The 10,379-nt window shown below is 35.3% G+C and overlaps 1 protein-coding gene across 1 annotated transcript; it reads right to left on the bottom strand.

Moving 5' to 3' along the window:
* Positions 1-3,974: 3,974 nt before the first annotated feature.
* On the bottom strand, positions 3,975-9,853 carry LOC110811145 (PLASMODESMATA CALLOSE-BINDING PROTEIN 3-like). Its single transcript, XM_022037551.2, has 4 exons — positions 9,605-9,853; positions 8,726-8,962; positions 8,561-8,594; positions 3,975-4,548 (listed from the first exon to the last, which is right to left on the bottom strand). The coding sequence occupies exons 1-4, from the start codon at positions 9,654-9,656 to the stop codon at positions 4,287-4,289; spliced, it is 585 nt and encodes a 194-aa protein (XP_021893243.1). The 5' UTR covers positions 9,657-9,853; the 3' UTR covers positions 3,975-4,286.
* Between the last annotated feature and the right edge of the window lie 526 nt (positions 9,854-10,379).

Genomic DNA, 10,379 nt, shown 5'->3' with positions numbered 1-10,379 from the left:
TGGACAGCCTGACTAGGTATCTTGGGAGATGGTGGACGGACCGGTCCGTAAGGAACCCTATCGGGATTGTGGTCTCTCATACCGGACGGGGTATGGAGACCTTATGTATTTTGGCGCCCATACCGGACGGGGTGTGAGGACGGCCCATTTCACCCTCATACCGGACGGGGTATTGAGGTTTATAATTTTGGCGCCCATATCGGACGGGGTATGGGGACGGCCCTGGAATCTGATTACAAGTGTTAAGGGTTCACGGGTAGCGGGACCCCTATGGATCCCCATGGATACTAGTAGGCTGGTAAATGAGGAAAAATATGTCGTGTAATGATTGAATTGCAAAAGGCGTGATAAGTATTATGTTATACAGCTCATATGATTTTATAATGATGATAATGTTATTGCTTTCGTATATTATTTTATAAATTTCACCGAGGTAAGTGGATAGTAAAGGATTTTATTATTGATAAAAGAATTTGCTGTAAATTATGCTCCATTGGCCTTTTTGTGTTTTCTACCCACCTTTACCTTCGTGACGGTGAGATAGTGTGATGTCTTTACTGGGCTGGTGTAGCTCATTCCTTATTTAATCATTTCAGATCAGGAAGACATTGTTCCCGAGCCCGTTCCGCAGGAAGATGGCGAAGGGGACGCCTGAAGACTCCGTAGTTATATTTATAGCTTTTATTTTCGAGTTTCTCTTTTAGTTAGTTTGTTCTTTTATACTTTGAGCACGTTTTTGGTTTTAGTGTAAGGGATGTTAATCAAAATTTTTATTACGCTTCCGCATTTGATCTTTTTAATACACATATTTCATTTTAAAATTCCGGGGCCGTTACAGTTGGTATCAGAGCCGCGTTTCCTCGGACCCATCCCTTACACAATAGTGCCTTAGAGAAATACTCACCGATAGATCGTTACTCAAACCATTCCTTGTGAATGCAGGTACACGGAAATGAGGAGAGGAAGGCCCCCACTAAACCGAGCAGCCCAAGATAATTCGCTTCGGGAGGATTTAGACAGACTATTTGAGATGGTGGAAGCTCTTGCAGCTGCCCAGCAAAGGCGAGAGGAGAGAAGGGAGTTACCCGGACCTCCTCCGTTATCGCAGGTTGAGCCCCCGCTACAGCAGGCTAATCTCGAGCCACCCCAGCAGGAGCCTGCTCCTCCATAGTACCACCCGGCACCACAGCCGCGGTACGACCCGGTACCACAGCCACGGTACCACCAGGCACCACCACAACACATTCCAGTACCCCCACCACATCAGCAAGTGCCACCACAGGGCCCCCCAGTTCACCCTCAGCCGGCCCCAGTCCCTCTACCCCGGGATCCCGCTCCTTCCTTGATCGACCCTGGCTTCATAGAGAGGTACAGAAGACTGAATCCTTTTACTTTTGCAGGGGGATCCTCTTTTGAAGAGGCCCAATACTGGCTGGCAGAGACCGAAAGAGCTTTTGAAACCTTGGGAGTAGTTCCTGAGCAGAGGGCTGCCATTGCCTCCTACATGCTGGTAGGGGAAGCAGTACGCTGGTGGGAGCTCAAGCGGACCACCTTGCCCACACCAGCTACTTGGGAGCAGTTCTTAGCGGCCTTCCACGCGGAGTATCTCCCTAAACACATCCAACACCTGAAGGAAATGGAGTTTGCTCAATAAGTATCTTTGTTGACTCTATTATGTAACAATGGAATTCACAAATACTTACAAGATTATTGGAGACTTAAAACCCAAACATCTTGCTAATACGACTAGCCTCGCCCGTGGTAACATTGTGAGAAAAAAAAGTAAGTGTTTTGGTCGCACTCACTTTGTGGCCCGAGCTTGCACAGAAATCCTCTAAGACTGTCTTTATAACCTGAGCTTGGTCCTCAGTGGCTTTCCCAATGACTATCATGTCATTCGCAAAAAACAGGTGTGAGATGGCAGGACCCTTCTTACCAAGGCGGATCGGTTTCCACGTACCATTTCTTACCTAGATGTTGATGCAAAGTGATAGTCATTTCATGCATAACACAAATATGTAGGGTGAAAGCGGATCCCCTTGATAATTCAATTCTTTTAATTTGAATAATCACAACAAATTTATACACGACATGTTATTTCACGAGTTAAATAAATAGATAAATATATTAAATTAAAAATGAAATTGGAAATATGGGCAATTGATAATAGCCTGCCAGCCCAGCTCAACCCAAAAAAGTAGTCCATGACTACTAAAACTAAAATGGTTTAAAAATAATTTGGAAATAAAAATGGGCCTATAAGGCATGGGCCGGATAAGAGGTCAACTTTATGCTACAAATTAAATCAAATCAGAACAACAAAAATCAAACAATAGTGAATTTTCATTAGGTGGAAAATAAGCAACTATGTATTAACATTCCAAAACTGAATCCAATTTATTTCATATCGAAAAGTAATAAGACAACCGTGGCAGAATGAGTATATACATATATATATATATATATATATTGGTATTGTAAACAATTGTGCAAAGAAAAATAATTGTGAGTGTATCAATATTGGTCTTAGGGAACTTTTATTTTATACATAAATTAAGAAATATAAAACATTTATATAACATAAATTAAGAATATGATGGGATAAAACATAAATTAAGAAATACAAACAAGGAAGGATTCAAAGGAGCATACCATGTGAGACTCCATTGATTCTCCAAATTCTGAATTAAAATTTACTTTTAGAAATACGTTTTTTTTATAATTACTTAATTAGGCTGTTGCTGAACAGGGCTCTGTTGTCTGTTTTTGAGCTGGGACAGTGAGTGAGGGTGGCAGTTCCATAGAGATTCTCATTCGAACACCAAAAACTTTGTGCACAAAATAATAAATAATAATAATAATAAAATTTGATTAATTTAATATATTATTTCCTTTTTCAAAAGATAATTGTTAACAGGGACAATTTTAATGTTTATTCAAAGAATAATATAATTTATTCAAATACACATTATGTAAAATTTTATCATTTTTATTATAAATATTTTTTTTCGTGATTAAATTAAATACAAAATCACAAATAATACTAAAAAAATTCAAACATATATATAATTTATTTTTCTATATATACAAAACATGTGTAACTTATTCCCTCCGTACAAAAATCAAAACAGATACAATTTATTTTAATACGTATAACAGGGAATAGAATATTAAAGCTGTACTGACCAATGTTCAACTATTTTCCATGTGAACGATTTTGATTTTTGAGTTGAATATTGGGTCCCACTTCTATACGCTAAATTTACGAGTAAGAAAGATGGAATTAATTATTAATTATTAATATACATATTGAATGTATTTATTTTCTATTTAGAAATAAAATTATTTAAATGTCATGATGATAATGGTGTAAAAAAATAGTTACACATTATTTTTATTATATCATAGTTTATATATATATATATATAAAACACTTAATTAGTGAATATATATTTACTATTAAAAAAATAATTCATTTTACATAGCCAATGATGGCGGTGGTACAAAAGAGAGTTCTAGTGGCTGAAATTTCAAACCCCCCACTTTATTATATGTACCATTCATGACAGAGTGGGCCAGTAAATCTATTATATTAATGAATGTATGTATACACAGTGTTTTAAAATTCTAAGAAACAATATTAAGTCGTTCTCTTAGGGAAAAATTTTAGAACCACCATTGTTTATAAAATAGTGAAACAGCCACCTCAATTCATTGTATACAGATTTATCATCAATACTATATTGAAATAATGACAAATCTTAAGCAACATACCGGAATATATACAGCTCCTAAAGACTGATCAAGATGCTTGATGTGGTGGTATCAAACCTTGTCATCAAGTCCTAATCTGATTATTTGGAGTGGGAAAAAGAAAAGATGAACAGCACAAAATCTTGAGGCTTATTTTATGAACAAACCAACCTGTGCTGCAGGCACATTGAATCTACCTTGTTATTGAAAGAACCAATGGGTTGTTGCCAAATTTCCATAAAATTAATAAATTACTGCTATTTAGATCTAGTGATGTACATAAAAAAGGTACAGAGCTGGAAATTAGAACTTCATCAGCTACCACAAAAAACCACTAAAAGAAATTTAAAACTCGAATCTTTTCCAGACAAAGAACCAGAAAGATACAAAACAAGAGCATGTCCTTTAGATAAACATATAGCACTAGAATCACATGCATATCCATCTGTGCAGAATGGAATTTCCAGCATTACCACTTGCCACAATGCCCCACCACACCAACAAACACTACTTCCTGCTACTATTTTTGTTACTCAACTCCAGAAGAGCATTGAGGCAGAGAAGAAGAGGATTGCGAGAACGGAGAGCAAGCTAGAGATGTGAAGCCTAACACCATCGCTATAATCTGTGTTGATGCCGGAAGGGCCTAAGCCATTGCCAACTCCTCCCAATACTCCAGTGGGTGTTGCCGAGAATGGAGTATTGTTGGTTGGATTCACGCCGTTGGTTGGATTAGTGGTCGATGGATTAGTGGTTGTAGATGGGTTTGTAGTGGTGATAGGAGTGCCTGCCGCACTGAACCAACAAAAGAAAAGCGAGAGTCACCAAACTATTACAGAAAATTGAAATACATGAACACATAGAAGTTCAGGAAAACAACACATCAAAGTTGAAAGCCACCAGTTGCAATTAAGAATCTATCCATGAATTCAAAAAGACTAAAGGTTGTATGTTATTCATAAAATAAACATCACCTCGTTCAGAATGTAATACGAATTGCATTTTCATTTGGTAAAAGGATAATTATGACGGGCATGATACTGCTCAGAGCCAGAAACAACTTGAACTCAAACATTAGTTTGCTATGTCCCAAAGGGGCTGAAATCGCACTTGCAGGGTTAACAGAAAAGAAATTTGCTATGACTTTTAGAGCGGCAACTTAGGTTATGATTGAACCAAATGACAATTTTTTGTCAAATTAAACTAAAATACACATTTAATTCAACTAGGAGAGGATAAAAAACCTATAAAATGACAAAAAATTACCTCCAAAGGAATTTCGTCTGAAATTTAAATAATTTCATTCTCCTAATTCAAGTACAGATTTCCAAATATATTTCAAAAAATTGTTTATTTGTTCCAAACATGACCTTAAATTGTCAATTTCTGATTTTTGTTTGTCTTTGAAGATCAGACTTGTTAAAGATCACTATAACACTAACCACACTGGTCAGGAGTTTCATTCTCAAGTCACTCAAAGCGGCTTAAGTCACTTAACCAATATGATTTTCCAACTTGATATTCGTAAGTTGTTATTCAAAGCTACAACCAGGTGCTTTAACAGACAAGTAAAAAAGATTTATCTGACAGTACTCATATGCAATCTTGGGAAGAAGAAGCAGCCACATAAAAATGTCAAAGCTGTAAGGGAGAGAAGATTAAAAAATATATTATTTTATTTTTTAAGGGCTGTGATTTTTTTCAGAGAATCCAAAGGTGGATAATTATGAAGGAATTTTACCTCAGATGAACCAAACGTTACAGGAGATTGACAGTGGTAAATAACATCACTGTTTGTCATCATCTAAAAAATATCTTTATATTTCAAGCTCGTATAAAACATGTGTTGAAGTTTCTAGTCTGGAGAGGACTAAACATGCACAAAACTCGAGGTATCTAAAATTTCAAAAAGCTGGCTCATATCTCTATGTATTTGTCCACCTCATCTCTCTTATGGAGGCTCCAAGTATCAAAAACAACCAAAGCACTCGCCCCACCATGCAAATGAAACAAAAACTTTATTGTTAAAGTTAAACGCTTCTCTTCCCTCCACCTTGGCTATTTTTTTTTTTTTCGTAAGTTTCTTACTTTGGGGGGCAAGTTACAGTTTTAGTGGGTAAAAGATTTTTTTCCAAGAGGTGAAAAATATGTGCATGTTTTCTTTTTCTCAAAAAGAAAAACAATTACTTTCATCATAACCCAACCAATTAATATCTATCTACCGCCTAAACATAAAAATTAAAAGTAAAAAATGCATACACTTTTCTTTCCTTTTCCTTTTGAAATAAAAACAAAAGCATCTGTGTCAATGACTTTCATCTTTGGACAGTGACATTGTGAAAAATATAAAATAAACTTAATACTCCAAAATACTAAACCCTTCTTGTCATAACAGGTATAGGGTATAGATTCTCAAAAGAAGGTGTGTGGTATAGAGAATGTTAATATGGAAGGAAAAGAGAGAGAAAAGGAAAGGAAAATGTCAACTTTTTATCAGATGCTAATCTTGAAAATCTTCAGTAAAATACCATTTTAACCTTAATAGAAAGAAAAGGCATCAAAGTCCAATAATTGCAGCATCTTTAATGAAAGCGAAATGTCCCAGACTATACCAAGTATACCATGAGTTAGGAATTGCATCATGATGCAACTACAATATGGTCCAAATTAATAATAGAATTTACCATGAAAACAGCAGCAATTATAAATTTTTTTTTTGAAAAACTAAGCATTTTAGCATAGCTAGGTTTTAAAAATGGTAGTTTACCGTTAAAACATTATAATACGTGTTGTTTAACCAAAGGATGAGTTGAGAATATAGTTTTGTAGATTAAATAGAAAAAGGAATATGTACTAGCCTTGGTTCACTAATTATATTTGTTAATAAATTTTACATGCCAACAGCAATGGGTTAGAGGTTCAAGAATATTTCAAGGTATAAAGCGTGTCAGGGGAAAATAGTGATAAGACTCAAATTCCTTCTGAAAGCTATCTTTTCTTCCAAAAAGAAAAGATGCCCATCACATCAATTTTTTATTTAAAAATTCAAGTTAAGAAAAGGTCTCTAAGGCTAAGGAATTTCAGTGAGCCAGCCAAATGCAAAATTATCCTCTACTTGGGACCCAACATCAGGTTCATACTAGATGATCTTTCTACCAAATTTTTTTTTTATATTCTTATACTCTAGGATCTTCATAATTTCTAATCATGTCTAGAAATTTGCTATTATTTTGCCTATTCTTATACACAGTAGCATTGGCAAATCATAATTCAGGAAAAATCTTGAACTACTTACTGTTAGGCATGTTCCTTTTAATAAAAGTATTCCTTCCAGCCACAAGCTTTTAACATAGCCAAGACCTTTTAGACTCTGGTCTTGATCCAAGATAAAGTCATGATTTGGGACCCAAAGGAGACATTCTTTTCAAAAGAATTTAGCTCAGCCGAAACTTTACCACGCTGATCTATTGAATCTACAGTGTCTTTATCCAAAACCTGCCTTCCCCCTAATATTTGAAAAAAATCAAATTTTGGCTTTCCTTACTGGCTGATTAAATTATTATACATGCAATACTCGTACGGCTGAGGCTGAAAAGTTATTTCATCCCGGGTTATCTTTCAACTTCCTCATAAAATGCACGTTTGATACTCATAAAATGTACTTTTTCAATATATATCTCGAAAATATATAATTGCCTAAAGGAAAATCTCTGAAAATCTCTTTCGCAAGATATTTTTTGCATGAAGAAATTAAAATTCAACTAGATTTTATGCAGGGCAGAAAGCTTCTTATATTCTGAAATTGTGTTTCAAAAAGTCATTTACAAAACCTAACTTTTCTGAGATTATGATGCTCCTTGGGGGCTGCCAAAATAAAACTAAACCCTTTAGTTCGATTTTTCTTATGAAAGAGTAACATTCCTTCTTAGTTTAAGCCTATTCCTGTTCAGAAGCTACTATTTTCAAGAGCAGTGACAGTTTCCCATTAAGCACACACACACAAGAACCTCGCACTCATTTATTTCACAAATCAACAAATGAATGCAATTTGTGTTCCTGAATGGGAAAATGAAATAGTTGATTGGGGGGTAAAAAATGTGTGGTCTTTGTGCGTTTGCCAGACAAATAGAACTGCTCTTTGTTATAGTGACAAAAGCATCCTCTATCCTTCATAATGCATCAAAAGATCACAATAAATACAAGAACAAAAGAATTATAGTCAACTCTCCCTCATGTTTGCCAATTCGTGTTTTTTTGTGTGACAAAAACAAAGATTAGACAAGGAAACAACTCAAATAAATGACAAAAGAAAAAGAGATAAGGAAATGACTTTATGAATGTATTATAGAAAAGTTAAAAAACGACAATTAAATCTACAGAAAACATGAAGATATTATTAATTTGTTGTTGAGAAATAGTTAGATCTATAAAAAAAAATAATATAAAGGTATATTTGTCAAGATTAGAAAATAATTTAATATGTTACTAGCTGGGAATCACTTCACAGTTCACAGTGAAGCAGCTTTTTCAAATTTTTCTCATGAGAGAGAGAGAGAGAGAGCCTGGGATTAGTTGAACCATTTAATTCGTGTTGTTAACAAAAAGCCTAATGCAGGCGAAACTTCTCTAAAACTAAAATATTAGGAGAACTCTTTTTGTTAAAAAAAAAAGGGGACTCTCTCTTGAAGACTGTCAGACCTGGTACCACGTTGAATTCAGAAATTTGAAAGCAAGTGAAGCAATGGTAAAGTAAGGACATTTTAAGAACAAGACAAAATACTACAGACAAAAACCATTTGAAGCATACCTGGCGCTAGCAGGGTAAGCACAGCCTGAGTAACCTGCAATGAGTCACCAAGAAGAAAAAGGTAAAAATGGTTAGTTAAAGATCATTTTGTTCAGCCTCCTCATTTTTAATTAGTACATATAGATGGAAGAACTCAAAAAATTGCTGAAGAGGAGGTTGGCTCACTGGGATCGGATGCAGAAAGGGTTGCTGTTCCAGCAAAATCACAAGATCCCGGAGCTTGTCCCTTCTTTTGGAAATAGCTGTTTACAGCATAATTGCAATGAGCCCTAACCGTGTTGGGGTTGAAGCAACCTCCATTTGAATGGATAGGGCCACAGTCAGCCCCAGCTCCACAGGCATAGTCCAATGTCTTCTGCAACACTGGATCAGCACCTTCCTTGCAAACACACCATGCGGCACCTACCAACCAAAAATCCCCACACAAATAAACGAAGAAATAAGCTTATTATATATATAGGTCTTAAAATTACTGCTGAGGGAAAACAGAGCTGGAAATCGCCATTGGACTCTACTTTAGCAAAAAAAAAAATCAAATACAGTCCTTGATTATACATAAATCTAGCTCTTGTTGAAAACTCGTGCTGTTTGAAAGCTAAGAAACAAGAAGCAAAATCTGGAAAGAAATTAGTGATGACTGAAGGAACCACTGTAAAACCCTCATAAGACTCCCCCCAAAGGGCGTACTGAGAAAGAACAACAGAAGACTCAAAAAAGGAAAAAAAAAAAAAAAAAAGAGTAACGAAAGAGCTTAACAGTGTCATGTAATATTCTCAAAGCAAGTGATATGAGAGGAAGAGGAGAATGAATGTCTTCAAACCCACAACAGCTAAGATGGGAAAATAGAAGAATAGACAAGTCTCAGCAAGTTAAGATTTATTTTTCAAAAAAAAAAAATTAAATATAGCTATCAAAGAGTTCTGCAAGACAGAGTTAGCAGAGAACAAAAAGGGAAAGAAAACAGAAAAGAGATCCATGTTTACAGAAACACAAAAATCATTAGTACAAAAACCGGAAAGAGAGAAATGTGTTGCAGGAGCTTACTTGAATGGCCGGTCATAGCCAAAATGAGCACTGCAATCACAAGAAGAGCCATGATTAAATCAAGAATGAACGAGTCTTGGAGATAGAAATAGAGTTCAGCTCAACAATGGTGACCAGCAAGAGCTGTTAAAATCACCATAGAGGGAACAGAGAGAAGAGGTTAGGGAGTTAGTGGTATTGGAGAGTGTGAGAAAGGATAGATGGAGAGAGAAGAAGGAAAGAAAGAAGAGAATATGTAGAGAAAATAATACTCTACTATACTACTAGTACGAGTGATATGTAAGAGAGTGGTGATAGTGGGAAGGCGGTGGCCCACCAGTTCAGCCTCTTCGTTTGGTGTCGGCTTCTGAGTTGTAAGTGCTTTTTTGTTTGTTGCTTAGGGCTTACCACTTTGTTCTTACTTTACTGTCTATCACAAGTAGCCATTTACTTTGATGTGTGTGTGGTTCAAATTTGAAAAACTATTAAGATATATACGTTTCATCTTTATGTAACGTTACTAAACTTGTATGTATCTATATTGTACTCGTGGTATTATTAAAATTAAGTGCATAAAAAAACGAGTTTTAATTCACTCGAATTTAATATCAGCATGTAAAGAATATTAATAGTGTTTGCACTTAATTATCTTTGAATTAATAAATAGAGTTGTTTTGTGATTCCAAAATTAATATTTAAACCATAAAATAACCCATGTAAAAAAAATAAAGATAAATTTTTGGTTTTTTTTTTTTTTAAAAAAAAAAAAGAGTAAAATGACAAGAGGACAAGTTCA

Source organism: Carica papaya, chromosome 9 (genome assembly GCF_054855325.1).
Source record: "Carica papaya isolate Zhongbai chromosome 9, ASM5485532v1, whole genome shotgun sequence".
NCBI classification, from domain to species: domain Eukaryota; kingdom Viridiplantae; phylum Streptophyta; class Magnoliopsida; order Brassicales; family Caricaceae; genus Carica; species Carica papaya.
The sequence above is the reverse complement of the archived record's forward strand: the minus strand, read 5'-3'. Positions and strand labels throughout refer to the sequence as shown.

Bases quoted from the DNA above. Each gene is read 5' to 3' on its own strand.
- LOC110811145 (XM_022037551.2), bottom strand. From the start codon at position 9,656: ATGGCTCTTCTTGTGATTGCAGTGCTCATTTTGGCTATGACCGGCCAT. The intron at 8,595-8,725 runs GTGAGCCAACCT...GACTCATTGCAG, and splicing joins CCTTTCTGCATCCGATCCCA to GTTACTCAGGCTGTGCTTAC. The intron at 4,549-8,560 runs GTATGCTTCAAA...TTGTTGGTTCAG, and splicing joins GCTTACCCTGCTAGCGCCAG to TGCGGCAGGCACTCCTATCA.